This window comes from Physella acuta, unplaced genomic scaffold, assembly GCF_028476545.2.
Source record: "Physella acuta isolate Inbredline_101_S28 unplaced genomic scaffold, ASM2847654v3 ptg000011l, whole genome shotgun sequence".
Classification (NCBI taxonomy): Eukaryota; Metazoa; Mollusca; class Gastropoda; family Physidae; genus Physella; species Physella acuta.
In genome coordinates, this window is record NW_026731531.1 from 607631 (window position 1) to 625653 (window position 18023).

Here is an 18023-nt window from a genome sequence, read left to right on the forward strand (position 1 = left end):
ACCTCCCACTCACATAAGCCTGGACGTAGACATCAACAAGTATTAGAGTTATGTGCAAGGTGTCTATGGTCAAATTCTACTTTCTCACTCTCTCGCATTCCTCATGTATCCTTTCGTTTCTCTCACTCCCTTACTCCCACAATATCCACTCTCCCTCTCTGTCTTTTCCTCGGTCTGTCTTCCCCCTCCTTTCTCTTACGTCTTTCCATCTCATTCTTATTTTCATTAACACCACAAACCACGCCCAGCTAAATATTACGCATATCATAAACACAGAATCAATCGCAGACAACCATCGATTACAGTCCCAACCTCCAGTCCCCACCTCCAGTCCCCACCCCAAGTCCCCACCTCCAGTCCCCACCCCCAGTTCCCACCCCAGCATGAAAATAGAATTCCAACACGCAATTCCTTCTTTTATCTTGTCTCTTGATGCCCGCTAATGCCTCTACTTAATGCCCATACACAATGCCACCACAAAATGCCTCTACTTAATGCCCATACACAATGCCACCACAAAATGCCTCTACTTAATGCCCATACACAATGCCACCACAAAATGCCTCTACTTAATGCCCATACACAATGCCACCACAAAATGCCTCTACTTAATGCCCATACACAATGCCACCACAAAATGCCTCTACTTAATGCCCATACACAATGCCACCACAAAATGCCTCTACTTAATGCCCATACACAATGCCACCACAAAATGCCTCTACTTAATGCCCATACAAAATGCCACCACAAAATACTTCAATGCTCCCCACTCAGTGCCTAAACACAGTGCCTCCAAATGTCTCCAAATGCCAACCCAAATGCCAACCCAATGCATTTTCTGTTACCTCCTGTGTCTGCGTCATGACAGACAGCCGTCTCAATGGCATGACATACCTGACCTGACCACCTGACCTAACATGACCTGACCACCTGACCTGACATGACATGAACACCTGACCTGAACACATGACCTGACATGACATGAACACCTGACCTGAACACATGACCTGACATGACATACCTGACCTGACCACCTGACCTAACATGACCTGACCACCTGACCTAACATGACCTGAACACTTGACCTGACATGACATGACCTGACATGACAGACCAGCTGACCTGACAGAGCGCCATCTAAACATGTTGATGTCCCCACACCAAAAACTCGGCCATGGTGCAGGTGTATATTGATAAACACCGTCAGACAAGCACTTTTATCTGGCTAGTCACAAACAAATCTCTGTCATCTTCAGATAGTGAGTACTTTACTTACATTTTCAGGGCTTTTTGTTTACATGTTACACCATACTGATGGTACATTTTAGCCTAATACTGACAAATTTCAGAATTTTTCCGAATAAAAAATAAATAAACATGACATCAACTCTCCCCTATCCTTTACAACAACTCTCACCCATCCTCTACAACAACTAAAACCCCACCCCTCACCTCCCAACAACACTCCCTTTCCTTGTACGAAAATATGACACCATCGATTGATTGAGATGCATCTACGAAATACGACCACCCGTTACCTCCCCTTTCAAACAAATAACAATTAGCATTGATTCTTTCGATTTTTTTTTCTAACATAAAAAATGTAGAATTTTTAAAGATAAGCTATCTATTTATAGACAGTATTGTTCATCTTTTTAAACAGTGTAAGAACAAGCCACCTAAACTCCAAGTAAACAACAACATAAACCATTGTTCACTGCATGAATAGAGCTTAACAATGGTAGGTCAGACATTCTCAGAGTTCAGAGGTGAACCCGTTGACCAATCGTCTTGTTCGGATGATCTCATTGTTGTCTAACTTAGCAACTCACCATCGATCTGGTGAGCTGATGAGCTGGTGGGATTTGTACCCAGTGACTGTAAATAGTCTGGTGGGATTTGTACCCAGTGACTATAAATAGTCTGGTGGGATTTGTACCCAGTGACTATACATTTTAATAGTCACAAGCGTAAGCAGAACTCTACTTATGCTTTTGATTGATAGCTCTGGGACTTAACACAGCCTAGGGACCGCATACACGCCTATAACACGAATGGCATATCATTGGTATATAGACCAGAGATGTGGTATAGCAAAATGTTACATGGCACTGCCTATGATTTTCTTTATTCTTATTTTCAATGTTTTATCATAGAATTGCTGAATTTTATTGTTCATCATAAACTTTTCCCGTTCATGCCCAAGACACATGGGTCAGATGAACACCTCGGCATACGAGGAGACCGTGTGAATAGCTCTAAACCCAGCCGCCTGTATTTCCCTTAAGTCAGGAATCAGACTCGACCCTGGGACCCGAACTCGAGACTTTACAAAACAGTTGTAAGCTCTACCATTCGACCACGCCATCCCTGAATTTTATCGTTATCTCTTGAACAGATTGGTTATCGATGGGTAGGAAATGAGCAAATTATTCTGTTTCACTTGTTTTATTTGCTAACACTCAAGACTTGTTAATCTGGTCAGTGCAGAACGCGAAGAGCGATATAATGTGATACATATTTACAAGTATGGAACATTTGGGACGGAGTGGTCTAGCGGTAGAGAGCTGGACTGACGGCTGGGCATAGTGCTGACCACACTGTCTCTTCATATGCCGAGGTCACAGAAACAAGCGAACTACTTCACTTGCCCCATAGACCGTCAGGTTTGAAAGGGAAGCTTTTTAATGGAACATTTGTAGAGACGGCTAAATGGTTTACTTGAAGATATTGTTCAACACTACATAGGTCGATTTTATAACGACTTTTATTAAACAGTCATGACGCCAAAATGACAAAAACAAATGTACTGTTCTACAACTGAAGGAGAGTTGGTGGTCTGATGAAAAATATTGAAACAAATCAAAACATGCACGGGAAAAAATGCCTGACCTGAGATTGTTGACAAACACAAGCTGATCAGAAAAACATCAACATATTAGAAAGTTGAGCACTGAAAGTTGACCATTGAAAGTTGACCACTGAAAGATGACCACACAAAGTTGACCCGCGAACACAAGCGAACGAAATCCGTTGTTTACCTCCCACAAACCGTCTGACAATGTCCGGTCTAGGTGAGCAGCCACCGATGTCTACGTCAGCTGTAGGTAGGTCAATATGTGTTCTATTTTTAGAAGGTGAGTCGACGCCTGGAACTCTGGCAGGATTACATCAGCGCACACCACCTGAGTTACTCACTTCTTTTCTGCGTAGCAACGGGATTTCCTTGGGTTTTTTTTTCGGGAATTCCCTCTATCAATATTTTTCTAGTTTTACGTAAGAGGTGGAATATCAATTTTCAAGAAAATCCCCCCCCCCCCCAGAACGAAATAAAATTTGTATAGAAAGTATATACTTTTACCAGACTTCCCCCCCCCCCTACGAAAGTTTCAAGTGCTCCCCGGAGAAAATAAAGCCTGAAAGAAACTCATGACCGAGGGATAAAAAAACTATTGTCACCTCAACTCCAAGCTATCTTTTAATTTAAATTTACTTTTAAAAATCGTATGTGGATTTAATCATGATGTCAATTTGAGCTCAAGAATATTCTTTTTTTTAAATACTTGTGTGTCGTTGATAAAAAAAAAAAGATTTTCAGCACTACACCGACGTAGATCTAGATCCAGGTAGTTATGTTAGACCACATAGAGTGTCATTCATACAGTGGCTTGGGAAAGGCAAAAACGTGTGTATCGGGGGAGGGGGGATCTTTAACGTGAATATCGACGGATATATCTGGCAACTTTCGGTTTTACCCTGGGGCGTGTACAGTAGACAGCAGTTCATCCCTCATAGATGTGAAGGTCAGAGGTCGCTGTGTGTTCTACCTTGAGATGTTAATGGTCATGTTCTTAGTCATTTTTTAGCACATTGAGTAGATTTAACGCAAAGAATAGAAATCGCCTGTGTTAGTAAACTCTTAAATAAAACATGGTTCATCACGTATGCGTAGTCTAGGCGTCAATTAAAGATCACACATTAACCAACATAGAACATACACTAGATCTACAGACGTTATAAGCTCAGCTGCCAAAGATTAGTTAGAGATGTAAGTGTAAGGATGATGCATATTTTAGACACAGGTAAACTAGGATAGCCCACAATACTAGTGTGGGGCCCCTATCTCCGATACGCCAATACTAGTGTGAGGTGCCTATCTTCGATACGCCAATACTAGTGTGGGGCGCCTATATTATCTCCTATACGCTAATACTAAAGCATGTGGGACCTGATCACGATAAAGAAAAAAAAAAATCATTCAAAAATCTAGGTCAATCTTGTGCGGAATTTCCATAATCGTATGTTAGGCGCCATATTTGATGGAAGGCTTCGCCGTTTCCTTGGCAACCCCTTCCTGCATCGCATGCTTATTCACCGGCAGAATAAACAAGGCCATGGCAAACAGACAAAAAAATTATGGGTCTCTTTAAATAATCAATAGCGTATCCATTAATTCATCCTGAATCAATCGTATTCCCAATCAACGATTCGGGTCGTGTTTGTAATCATTAACCGTATCTTTAGATAAATAATTACTCATTTTCAGCTGATTTGGCCCACTACCAGTAAACACCGGGTCAAGGACAGATGGATATTCCGTGACGTCACAGAAACCATTCTTCATTCAAACATTTATCAAACATGACTTGAATGCCAAACGCTGAAGATGTAGATCTACCAGTCTTAGTGGGTAGTTATTTCCACAACGGAAGGGGAAACGTAATGAGAAAATTAGGGGAAGCTACTCCAATTTTAAAAATGTAATTCCTACAGCCCTAAGAACAGATGAATAAAGCAAAATGGACGTGCTCTCCCTATACATGTTGACAATCATGATTTTTAACTATCTTCTGGCGAGGTAACTATCCCATCACTAACGTGATAACTAGCCCATCAATGACGTGATAAGTAGCCCATTGCTGATGTGTCAACTAGCCAATAACTGACGTGATAACTGTCCGATCACTAACGCGATAACTAGCCCACTACAGACGTGATTACATGCTTTTCAAATACACGAGCCCATCAGCAGATCTCTTACACTTACAGATATTACGTTTGCATTAGCTTACACGCCCCAGTAAAGACAATTACATTCAGAAATAATCAAATCGGACTGTGCTATTTTTAAAAGAGTACACAATGACACACTGAACTTGTTAATACTAAAACATTGATAATAAAGGAATTAGGTGAGTCATGCGTACATAGTAAACAGCACCTCGTAAATAGCACCTCGTAAATAGCACAACGTAAACAGCACAACGTAAACAGCACATAGTAAACAGCACATAGTAAACAGCACATAGTAAACAGCACAACGTAAACAGCACATCGTAAATAGCACATCGTAAACAGCACATCGTAAACAGCACATCGTAAACAGCACATCGTAAACAGCACATCGTAAACAGCACATCGTAAACAGCACATCGTAAACAGCACATCGTAAACAGCACATCGTAAACAGCACATCGTAAACAGCACATAAGTACAGACTAAAGAGAAGCACTAATCTCTGTCAGGAGATGAGGGCTTTTAATACAGTTGGGCTTATATATTCTGTTCAGCGTGAGTGTGTGTGTGTGTGTGTGGCGTGGGGGGGGGGGTAGGATTAGCAGACGTGTTGTCTTACCAACTTTTGTTTTGTCAATTTGTCACCAACAAAACAAAACTTTATCGGTTACAGTAAATGCCCCACACCTCTGCTTACACTCACCACACAACTTACGTCTGCTTCGCCTGAACAAAAACAAAATGTCAGCGTATATTGATGAGGGTTGGTTGTGACTCACAGCGTCATGTTACCCAAATACCTTAGTGCGGGAGGGCGGGGGGATTATTTTAGACCACTGTGACCTAATTCTTGAGTTTAATTGACAAGGAGCATCACTCACAATCTAGGTCACAACAGCAGGCGTCGTCTGTCAGGCCGCGGGAAAATAATCCTGGGACGGATGATTGAAAAACTGTGAACACTTTTCGAAACAAACGAAACAATGATTCATCATGACTAATCAACACAGGAATTTCACTAAATTTTTAACACATGGTTGGATAATAACAAATCGACTTAAACAGCTAGAATTGATTGACTGGAAAATTTATGTTAAATTAATTTAAAATGTTAATGTGTGTGGCTAGTAGGTTACATATTAGCCCCGCCCCTTTAGTAACAGCTGGAGAGACATAGGCTTAGCCCATCTGTCCATTGATGGGTGAGCATCAGTAGCAATGCTTGTTTATTTCATGAATCTTATGCTAATCACCAATAAATATATTCAGTTCTGAGTCATTCATTGTTTTTAAAATTACCGTATATTTTGACTGGAGTTAGATCCAAATATATCTCACAGTTCTAATTATTTATTTTAAATTGAATATTTTTTAAAAATTCCCAGAAATCCCAATTTTACAGAAACGAAAATATTGTTTGTGGACAATAGGAAATTCTGTAGGGACGAACCACAAACAGAGGATGTAAAGATTGCGGAGTCTAAGTTTACAATTAAATGTTCATAAAATACGATCAAATTGTAAGATGGATATCATGTAATAAAACGCCCCTTAGGTAATCTCATATCAGGATTTATCTACATCATACAAATATTTTTGACATGATATTTAAATTTAGACATGATAAATTATATATAAAACTTCACAGCCGCGTGATATAGATATATTTAATATTTACTGCATGCAATAATCAGTTTGATTAACTAGGTCATGTGACGTGCTTTTATTACAACTGGAAAAACCAAGCAAACAGGGTACTTACAGTACTGCTGGATAGCAGGGTACTTACAGTACAGCTGGATGTGGGTCGGGAAGTCCCGGACAATGTAGCAGACGACAGAATGAGCACAGACACGCTTTTTTTGTTCCTGACTCACGCGCAATGCACGCGTAGTGACAGTTTCTGGGTGACGCTAATCAATACTACATAACGTTGACTCACTCTGGTGGGGTGGGGGGGAGGGTCGAACTTACTTAAAGCACAACCGTTGACGTACTGTATCGCGAGCATTGTATCAAGGCTGGTTTGGGCGTCTGGGGTAGAAAATATAGGAATATACGGTCTTTGGGGGGGGGGGGGGGTGTAGTAGGCTAGGGGAGGGAGGGGAAGTAATTGTATTCATGGGATGAAAGATGGATTAGGGGCATAGCTTTTTAGTGTGTGTTGTGACTCGTGTTAATGAGGGTTGGCTAAACGTAGATTAGTGACAATAGATTTTTAGAAGATATTTAAATTTTTAAACACAAGTAATTTACAATGCATATATTCTCTACTTCTATGTAAGGGACACATGAAGCCCCCGCAGTACCTATGTGTAAACACGGGGAATTGAACCCACATCCTTCACGCATGGATACTTCATGAGAAAATATTTTAATTGCAACCTGGTTTCGAACTCAGCTTGCCACGCTCGATTCATCTATTGTGTTTTAGTAAGACGATGTGTTATAGATTCCTCTATAGCAGGGATCTCCAAACTACGGCCCGCGGGCCGGATGCGGCCCGCGAGGTCCTCTCATCCGGCCCTCGGAGATCTTTTTGTCCACGGAAAAAAATGTTTGTTGTAGGTGGCTGCTGAAAAATGCCACCCGAATGATATACCTGGAAGAATATCTGGCCCCCGAACTAATATTTGATAGTTAATGCGGCCCTCGGGCTGAAAAGTTTTGAGACCCCTGCTCTATAGCATCGGGAAAAAAAATCTGTGCCTCATACTTTTCAATTCAACTTTTGGTATAATCCGGTTCTATAAAAACATGAACAATACTATGTCTACAGTTTTATTCAACATTTGGGTATAATCTGGTTCTATAAAAACATGAACAATACTATGCCTACAGTTTTATTCAACATTTGGGTATAATCTAGTTCTATAAAAACATGAACCATGCCATGCTGCCCGGATTAACGACTACCCGGTTGGGATTAGTCAACAGATGTTGCTCCGATTATTTGTATCGATAAGCAATCAATCGATATTCACGATACCCTGTACCCGCACTGCCTCCATTAAAGAACCCGAGCTTTTAAACGATGAATAATTGAATGATTGGAGTTGGTCTTGTGAGATATTTCCAACTGTCTGTTGCTGGGTCGAGTAGGACTGGGCAGTTTGGGGCAGGATTGATTAGGACTGGGCAGTTTGGGGCAGGATTGATTAGGACTGGGCAGTTTGGGGCAGGATTGATTAGGACTGGGCAGTTTGGGGCAGGATTGATTAGGACTGGGCAGTTTGGGGCAGGATTGATTAGGACTGGGCAGTTTGGGGCAGGATTGATTAGGACTGGGCAGTTTGGGGCAGGATTGATTAGGACTGGGCAGTTTGGGGCAGGATTGATTAGGACTGGGCAGTTTGGGGCAGGATTGATTAGGACTGGGCAGTTTGGGGGAGGGTGGAGTAGGACTGGGCAGTTTGGGGCAGGATTGATTAGGACTGGGCAGTTTGGGGGAGGGTGGAGTAGGACTGGGCAGTTTGGGGCAGGATTGATTAGGACTGGGCAGTTTGGGGCAGGGTGGAGTAGGACTGGGCAGTTTGGGGCAGGATTGATTAGGACTGGGCAGTTTGGGGCAGGATGGAGTAGGACTGGGCAGTTTGGGGCAGGATTGATTAGGACTGGGCAGTTTGGGGCAGGATGGAGTAGGACTGGGCAGTTTGGGGCAGGATGGAGTAGGACTGGGCAGTTTGGGGCAGGATTGATTAGGACTGGGCAGTTTGGGGCAGGATGGAGTAGGACTGGGCAGTTTGGGGCAGGATGGAGTAGGACTGGGCAGTTTGGGGCACTGTGAGTAGGACTGGGCAGTTTGGGGCACTGTGAGTAGGACTGGGCAGTTTGGGGCAGGATGGAGTAGGACTGGGCAGTTTGGGGCAGGATGGAGTAGGACTGGGCAGTTTGGGGCAGGATTGATTAGGACTGGGCAGTTTGGGGCACTGTGAGTAGGACTGGGCAGTTTGGGGCACTGTGAGTAGGACTGGGCAGTTTGGGGCAGGATGGAGTAGGACTGGGCAGTTTGGGGCACTGTGAGTAGGACTGGGCAGTTTGGGGCACTGTGAGTAGGACTGGGCAGTTTGGGGCAGGATGGAGTAGGACTGGGCAGTTTGGGGCAGGATGGAGTAGGACTGGGCAGTTTGGGGCAGGGTTGAGTTGGACTGGGCAGTTTGGGGGAGGGTGGAGTAGGACTGGGCAGTTTGGGGCAATGTGAGTAGGACTGGGCAGTTTGGGGGAGGGTGGAGTAGGACTGGGCAGTTTGGGGCAGGATTGATTAGGACTGGGCAGTTTGGGGCAGGGTTGAGTTGGACTGGGCAGTTTGGGGGAGGGTGGAGTAGGACTGGGAAGTTTGGGGCAATGTGAGAAGGACTGGGCAGTTTGGGGCAGGATTGATTAGGACTGGGCAGTTTGGGACAGGGTTGAATAGGACTGGGCAGTTTGGGGCAGGGTGGAGGACTGGGCAGTTTGGGGCAGGGTGGAGTAGGACTGGGCAGTTTGGGGCAGGATTGATTAGGACTGGGCAGTTTGGGGGAGGGTGGAGTAGGACTGGGCAGTTTGGGGCAATGTGAGTAGGACTGGGCAGTTTGGGGCAGGATTGATTAGGACTGGGCAGTTTGGGGCAGGATGTAGGACTGGGCAGTTTGGGGCAGGATGTAGGACTGGGCAGTTTGGGCAGGATTGAGTAGGACTGGGTAGTTTGGGCAGGATTGAGTAGGACTGGGTAGTTTGGGCAGGATTGAGTAGGACTGGGCATTTTGGGGCAGGGTGTAAGTACATAACACGTACACACCGAAAGTTAAGGTTTTTCTTTGCGAGAGATGGATGGGGGAGAGGGCACATCATTTTACTTTTTACTTTACATAATGCATCACTTGAATTTCAAATCTGTAACTAACACAATTAATACACCACTTCTCACATAGCCGCCGAAAACACTGTTGACAAAACCCACAAATAAACCATATATTAAAACATTACCCGGCAGTACAGCTAGATGTATTAAATAAATATTTAGTTCCTTGTTTTAACATTTGACATTTGACCCGTGGCATTTGCATGTTGCTGATATAGATAAAAGTATTGTACCAACACGTCTACAGTAGGCCACATACGTTCGGCATTACATCAACACAAACATAGCCGATGATACCATTTTAAATCTTATCCAACATTTTTAATCTTATCCAACATTTTTAATCTTATCCAAGATTTCGCCCAATAATTCATTGAGTGTTGTATTAATGCAACACGGGTTAGGATATGAAGTATTAGTACCACACAAAGTCACGTGTTAAGTCCTGACATTTCCGGTTTCGAGCTTGCGATATCGAGGCTATCCTCGTGAGAAAATATAACATGTTCATATCAATCTGCCATATAGATCTATTTGTAAAGCCAATAACGGTGTTTTTATTTTGGCATTGTTTTTTTTTAGTACAGAATGTTCAAGGCTAGATTAGAGTTGAAATGTCGTATTTGTGCTGCAAATTATATATATATATATATATATATATATATATATATATATATATATATATATATATATATATATATATATATATGAGACCAAAAACTTCTGTTGCCCATCATTTTTTTTGCTCTTGTAATAAAAGCCTTAATGTCTTGTAAAGAAGCTCAACATGGAAATTACCCCCCCCCCCCCCCCCCCCCCCCATTTCCCCATCTCCGGTTACCCAGCTGATGCAGGCACCAAACGTAAACACGATCCGGCGATCAATTTTCCCAGAAGAGCACAAAGCGCCATCTACTTGGCCTAGCATGGGACGCGTCCCTGTAGCGTTACACGCCGACGCTCGTCAAGCATAGCTGGCCTTCGTCAAAAAAAAAAAAAAAAGATCTATAAATAGAAACGTTCTTTGTAATGTCCAACCAACGTGTCACACACGCCCTCGCCCCCCCCCCCCCCCATCCCAACATTTGGTAACGCTTAGCAGCTGTGTGGCCACGCCTCAGTGATCATTCACTCCGATGATTACGTTTCACGGTAAAAGAGATCTTTGTCGAGTTAACTGCCGTGCCTCGTGCGGTAGAAATCCCCATCAGGTTTCAGCAGGAGGGTCGCTTAGGCCCAACACACCCCTAGACCACCGTTAGCTGGACTGTGGTCCTTGTTACACCCTAGACCACCGTTAGCTGGACTCTCGTCCTTGTTACACCCTAGACCACTGTTAGCTGGACTCTCGTCCTTGTTACACCCTAGACCACTGTTAGCTGGACTCTCGTCCTTGTTACACCCTAGACCACCGTTAGCTGGACTCTCGTCCTTGTTACACCCTAGACCACCGTTACGTTAGCTGGACTGTGGTCCTTGTTACACCCTAGACCACCGTTACGTTAGCTGGACTGTGGTCCTTGTTACACCCTAGACCACCGTTACGTTAGCTGGACTGTGGTCCTTGTTACACCCTAGACCACCGTTACGTTAGCTGGACTGTGGTCCTTGTTACACCCTAGACCACCGTTACGTTAGCTGGACTGTGGTCCATGTTACCCTATGACGCGACTGGTCCATGTTACCCTATGACGCGGCTCGCCTAGTTACCCCATGACGCGGCTGGTCCTTGTTACCCTATGACGCGGCTGGTCCATGTTACCCTATGACGCGGCTGGTCCATGTTACCCCATGACGCGGCTGGTCCATGTTACCCCATGACGCGGCTGGTCCGTGTTATCCCATGACGCGGCTGGTCCATGTTACCCCATGACGCGGCTGGTCCGTGTTACCCCATGACGCGGCTGGTCCGTGTTACCCCATGACGCGGCTGGTCCATGTTACCCCCATGACGCGGCTGGTCCGTGTTACCCCATGACGCGGCTGGTCCATGTTACCCCATGACGCGGCTGGTCCGTGTTACCCCATGACGCGGCTGGTCCGTGTTACCCCATGACGCGGCTGGTCCATGTTATCCCATGACACGGCTGGTCCTTGTTATCCCATGTTACCCCATGAAGCGGCTGGTACATGTTACCCCATGACGCGGCTCGCCTAGTTACCCCATGACGTCCACCACGAACTGTCAGCCTAACAGTGTATCCGCTCAGCCGTATCATTTCTTTTACTCTCGTTTTAATGCCATAGTGATCTAAGTGCACCGACTCAAACCCATCGTTACCGTGTTCTAGTTAGAATACTTTAGACCAGTGTGACACCGCACGGTGTTTTTGCCCAAGGGACAGAAGCATCAGACAATCATTTCCCTTTATCTGTGTCAATGTTCAGCATTGAGCTGGACCACATTAAACACAACACTTGTCGGTAGAGAATACTATTCTGGGCAATTTTTGATTCGGTACTTTCTCTACAGTTCAAACCTTGGTTTAAAATCCACACACAAGTAGACTGGCTATATCCGGCCAGAAAAAAAAATCGGTTTTTACAAATATTTAAATGTGTTATCAATAGAATCTTCCCGAATAACCGTAGTCTCATTTTGTATTTATCTGATACAGATGATAAAGATATTTAATTTAAACCGTTAGATTTATGTGTACGATTTTTAGTACCCTGTAAATTGCAAACGTTATGTTTAAGTATATGGTAATATTAAGTTTGGAGTTGATATGGCCTATGAATAATCCTTTCTGTAGAAATAAATACATGTCACTTTGTTAGTGCAGTTATTTGAGAATGCTCGTTAACTAATTAAACATTTAATTAAATGGTAAGTGAATCTCGCCATAGCGAATATGAAACCATTGGTTGGGGTAAGAGCTAAGATCAATGCAAGTTTGTGTTTTTGTAAATTATAACTTCCAATTTTGTTGGCAAAATATATGCAATTCTCCATACATCAATAAGGCGAATTTATAATTATCCTACGTTTTTGTTTAATGAACACCGGCAGACGATAGATCAGCCAGTCAACCCCATTCTACCTGGCAATATGAAGAGCTGTCAAAGTATGTCGGGCTGACTTTTACCTGGGCAGATAACAGGCGCAGGTAACAAGTGCGGCAAGTATGAATCATCGCAAACATTGAGCAAACAGTTTGGGCAGTTGGCGGGACGTTTGATCTTCCCGCCTAGATGGAGGGTCTCAAGTTGTGCTCAATGGGGTTTGGTCTTACCGCCTAGATCGTGGGTCTCAAGTTGTGCTCAATGGGACTTGGTCTTCTACTTTTGGTGGTAGCAGTCGATGACTATACACACATACATACATTCAAACAACACACGTGTGCGTTACGACAGCACATTAGGACAACACACACATTCAAACAAAACACATGTGTGCATTCAGAAAATACACTTTGAACTCACATAAGCATGCAAACTTCATGCCCTGGGACATATGTCCCCCACACGCCCCCCCCCCCCCGCTACGCCCCTAAAACACACACACACATTCAAACAACACACACGTGTGCATTCAGACAATACACTGTGAACACACATATACATGCAAACTTCACCAAGACCCACATATATTCAAACAACACACACACACACACAAACATTCAAACACTACATCATTCTGATCGCAAAATGACAGATTTGAAAACCCCACAGATTCGGTAGTAGCCTACAGAAGTTCTCTTTGTATTTTCACACTGGCTGCCTTCAACTATTTGTGTTGGTAATAAATTAGTTTATAAGAAAACCGGAACTGACGCGTTTTTTCCCAAAAACACACAATACACCCACACAAACTGAAACAGAATACAAAGTCTACACTTGCGAGTAATTTTTAAATTTGATTCCAAGAGTCCAAGAATGATAGCAGAAAGAAGGCCTACTTTTGTACGTCAACCTTGAACAGGACCAAACCCGTGATATTTTTGTCTAACTTTAGTTCTCGGAAAATCCGATATTTTTTTAAATGGGTGCAGCAGTAAAAACAATTGAACGGTACGGGGTGGCGCTGATTTCTTCCCCAGAAAACCCATCCGTCAGTCACGTGATAATCCCATAACTCATGTGAAAAAACACGCGACATTAGTATCGCTCATAAATAATAGAGCCAAGGTCAAGGCTACGGCCATGCGTATAACAATCTGTTCTTTGGGATAGAAAAAAACAACAAGAGTTTCCCACCTTGGTGGCCACTTCTGCTAAAAGTCTGGCCAAAAGTGCAGGTGAAATTCCGACTGACGTAGCAACAGATTGTATGTTGACTATTTACTGCCCCCGGCCTTGGCCTAAATACAATCTTTTAATGATTGTAAAATTTTATTTCAAAACCGTCTGATCAAAATCACAAGGCTGGTGTTAGTCAAAGTAACGTCTCTTAGATAGCAGTCAAGTACTAGCTGGGTGTAGCAACTGTGAGTGGCTAGGTGTAGCCGGTAGCGATGAGTATGTAGCTCGGGGTTGGTGTGTCAGTTCGTGTGTCCGTTCGTGTGTGACATCAAAGTCCAACTTCACCCATTATTCTTTGCTTTGATTTTTACCTAGCACATTACAAGTTTGTCAACATTTCGTCACAATTTTGACACCTTTTTTTAAAACAGTGCCGAAATTGTGTGAATCAAGCTTTGAGCATCAATAACTACCATACGAGCATGTATGTGTGTTTAGTTAAATCCGTGTTATTGTGACATCTGTCAATCACATACAGCCTTTCAAAAACATTTAGATTCTAGTACACATCACCTTCCCGTACACATAAACAATGACCACGTGACCAGGATACGTAGTCTATAGTCGCTATAGACTACGTATCCTGGTCGATAATTGGAAACATAATATTTAAAAAAAATTGTTTTCTGTTCAACAATTCCAAAGTTTAATTTATATTTTAATGTTCAATTGCGAAGGTAGCGTATATAAAGAAGAGGTTCTGACTATATTAAAACTGGGATTAAAAGAGAGAAATATTGGTACCCCAGGGTACCATCTACTCCATTCTTCAGCAAACACGTTACTCCCTATCTAACTTTTGTAAGCTGCCACCAAATTTGATGACATCATAGATCTATTTTTTCAACAACACCAAGCCAGTCCCAACCCCCCCCCCCCCCCTACCCTTTGTGAGCTGGGCTGAGTCACGTGGTCCCTCGCAGCTAAATTTAAACTCATTGTTTTGAGGACTGTTCAAATCCCGAAAGTGACATCACCACCACAACAAAAGTACAACTTTAAAACTAGCAGCAACATGCTGATAAACACAACTTTAAAACTAGCAACTAGCTGATAAACACAACTTAAAAAACTAGCAACAACAAGCTGATAAACACGAAAAAAAAAATTGTTGGGAGTTTGGGACCAAAAAAAAGTTGGCAAAAAAGTAGCACGTCATTTCAATTTTTATCAGACATTTGTTTTTATTTTGCTTACATCATGCCTAATTCATGTCCATGAGCATGTTATTTCTCAGTCATGTCCGTGCGTGTGGTTTTTTTTTTTGTCGCTGTAAACATGTTAAGTGCTAAGTTATATTAACTTATATTTAAATATATTGACATCGGGAAAGACAAAATAAAGAATAACATTGGGAAATAAGGTTGGGTCTGTTTACGTTTTAATGCAACTTTTACATGGCCAGAGTGGGGTTTTTGGCCAATTCAGTGGCCACTCTTTCATGGCCTGTGGTGACTTACTAAGGTTAATTTTAAGGCCACTGTTTCATGGTCTGTGATGACTTATGTTCAGGTCAAAAGCCACTGCTTCATGGCCAGTTATGTCTTAAGGTCAAGTCTAAGGCCACTGTCTCATGGCCAGTTAAAGGGCTGCTGGCCAACAAACAAAAATGTCAGTGTATGACGTCACAGCAGAGAATTGTGAGTGTTTATTGATGGGTCTTTACACGTGCATTCAGACGTCCATGGTTTAACATTTTTTTTTCTTAACTATGAAATATGGGAAAATAAAGTTACAACAGATTCCTGTAACTCTGTAACTATTTTATCTTGCTTTATTTAATGTTTTATGGTCAGAAAAACGACAGAGGTTATGATAAAATAAAATCTTACCTGCCAAATGATTTATCCTTGCCTCTTTCCAACACACAAAGGTCCACCCACAAAGGTCCTTCTAAAAGACACAAGGTCCACCTACGATTGTCCACACAATGTGTTTTAAAGTTTGTAAAAATTGATGTTTATTAAAGTCCAAAGTTTATAAAGAATCCCTGCGTCACATAACCAATTGTCCTGCGGGTATAAAGAAAAACATGGAACTAAAAATATTATCTTTCAGTTAAAGCTAGTGCTTTAAAACGGCGAAATAGTTTTTAAGAAATCTTGGAGTAGAGAAATTCTAGGCCGAATTTAAACAGAAACTGAGCACTATCTGCATATCACCTGAACAACATCTATCCTACTAAACCAAATGACCGTGTTTTGTTTTGTGAAATTATTTTTAAGAAGACAATCTACAACTTTTTTTTCAGCCTAAAAATAGCTTAACCACTATTTTTGGTAAAAGGGATTTACCGATTTTGTGGATTTTTAAAACTAAAATTTGCTTTCAGTATTTATTTTATTTTCCTCATGTAATGGGCTTATCCTTGTTGTTGAATAACACTCAATATTTACTGTTAGTATACACATGTAATCTGACAATATCGCTGTATTTATGTAATTGGTGTAAGCAAACAGTTGTATTATCTGACTGATCGAACAGGATTCACGACTTCACCAAACAACACACAATAGACGAAATGTACACTACACACGTAGATTTACACTGGAGGTAACTCGGGTAAACAATGACAAACATTGGGTTGACCGTTGAAACTAAACACAACTTCACTGCTTGTAAAGGTTGAGGGTCAATTAACTTAATCACAAAGATAAACACTACTAGGCTAACCTAAAAGCTTAACGCAAACTAACAACACGAAGTCAAACTACAATCCGTCAGTTCTCATTTCACACATAGCTACTTTTAAGTACAGCATAGGCAGTTAATCTATAAATCAATTATATATATATATATATATATATATATATATATATATATATATATATATATATATATATATATAAGCTATGCACGCTATTTATAAGCCTGCAGTGTTAATCAGTCTAACCACCAACACAAATAGAATGGCACAATATGCAGAAAGATCAGCTAGACGCACCAATGCCTACACCGCACGATGAGAGAGTGCTTTGTTGAAGTGGTAAAATAAACCGGGGAAAAATTGACCTCCGACCGGGGCAAATGCAACCGATGCAACTAGGACAGCGGGGACGGCGAGGGCGAGGCTGGCGGTGAATGGTCCCGTGATGCAGGGCTCTTACGGTGTCTTACCAGTAGTGCCACGGAAAATGTATCCGCCTCGCTACTAGTCTCTTTTAGGCATCGCTTAGGATGCTTGCTACCCGAGCATAAAAACTGAAGTAAAATAAATTCTTACGTAATGATAATTGTTAGCTTCAAATGGTTATCTTTATAGCTCAAATAATGTTATTTAGTGGAAAAAAGTGTGCATTAAGAAACCATTAACTTTGATTGAATTATTAATGGCGGCACATTAGTGGGTCCGACACCAAGCTTATAATTAGTCCTACGTGCCTCACACAAACTACCCCACACCCCACACAACTAGTCCTACGTGCCTCACACAAACTACCCCACACCCCACACAACTAGTCCTACATGCCTCACACAAACTACCAGCTTCCCCCCACACAACTACATGCCTCATACAAACTACCCCACACCCCACACAAGTACATGCCCCACACAAACTACCAGCTTCCCCCACACAACTACGTGCCTCACACAAACTACTAGCTCCCCCCACACCACACACAACTACATGCCTCACACAAACTACCCCACACCCCACACAACTACATGCCTCACACAAACTACCAGCTCCCCAACCCCACTACCCACACCCCACACAACCAGTCCTCACACAAACGACCACATTCCCCACCCCACATTCTATAGCTTATATATTTGACCTGTATGTTCGCACATGCAGGAAGCGGCACTGTTTATGACGGGTCATGCTGACATTTCAGGCGTCTCGTGTTTAAAAAATGGTGCACATCATATCGTAATCATGCGCCTGAGTTTTGTTTGGTTTAGTGCATAAGGCGAG

At 42.5% G+C, this 18023-nt stretch overlaps 2 protein-coding genes across 7 annotated transcripts in view; both read right to left on the reverse strand.

Annotated features, from left to right (window-relative positions):
* The window catches only part of LOC131934551 (LLGL scribble cell polarity complex component 2), a 43862-nt gene extending 26733 nt beyond the window's left edge, over positions 1 to 17129 (reverse strand). For 3 of the 6 annotated variants that reach the window (XM_059290646.1, XM_059290598.1, XM_059290653.1), the window contains exons 1-2: positions 17049 to 17129; positions 15937 to 16116 (exon numbers count right to left, since the gene is read on the reverse strand). The gene's annotated coding sequence lies outside the window, so the exon portion shown is untranslated. Of the gene's footprint in view, positions 1 to 2895; positions 2991 to 15936; positions 16267 to 16962 lie in introns of those variants that run through there. The other 3 variants (XM_059290615.1, XM_059290624.1, XM_059290639.1) reach the window with 3 other exon arrangements.
* Positions 8030 to 18023, reverse strand: part of LOC131932556 (uncharacterized) — a 30067-nt gene continuing 20073 nt past the window's right edge. The window contains exons 2-3 of the mRNA XM_059289506.1: positions 8725 to 9581; positions 8030 to 8603 (exon numbers count right to left, since the gene is read on the reverse strand). Of these exons, the coding sequence (XP_059145489.1) occupies positions 8030 to 8603; positions 8725 to 9581 (1431 nt within the window). The remainder of the gene's footprint in view (positions 8604 to 8724; positions 9582 to 18023) is intronic.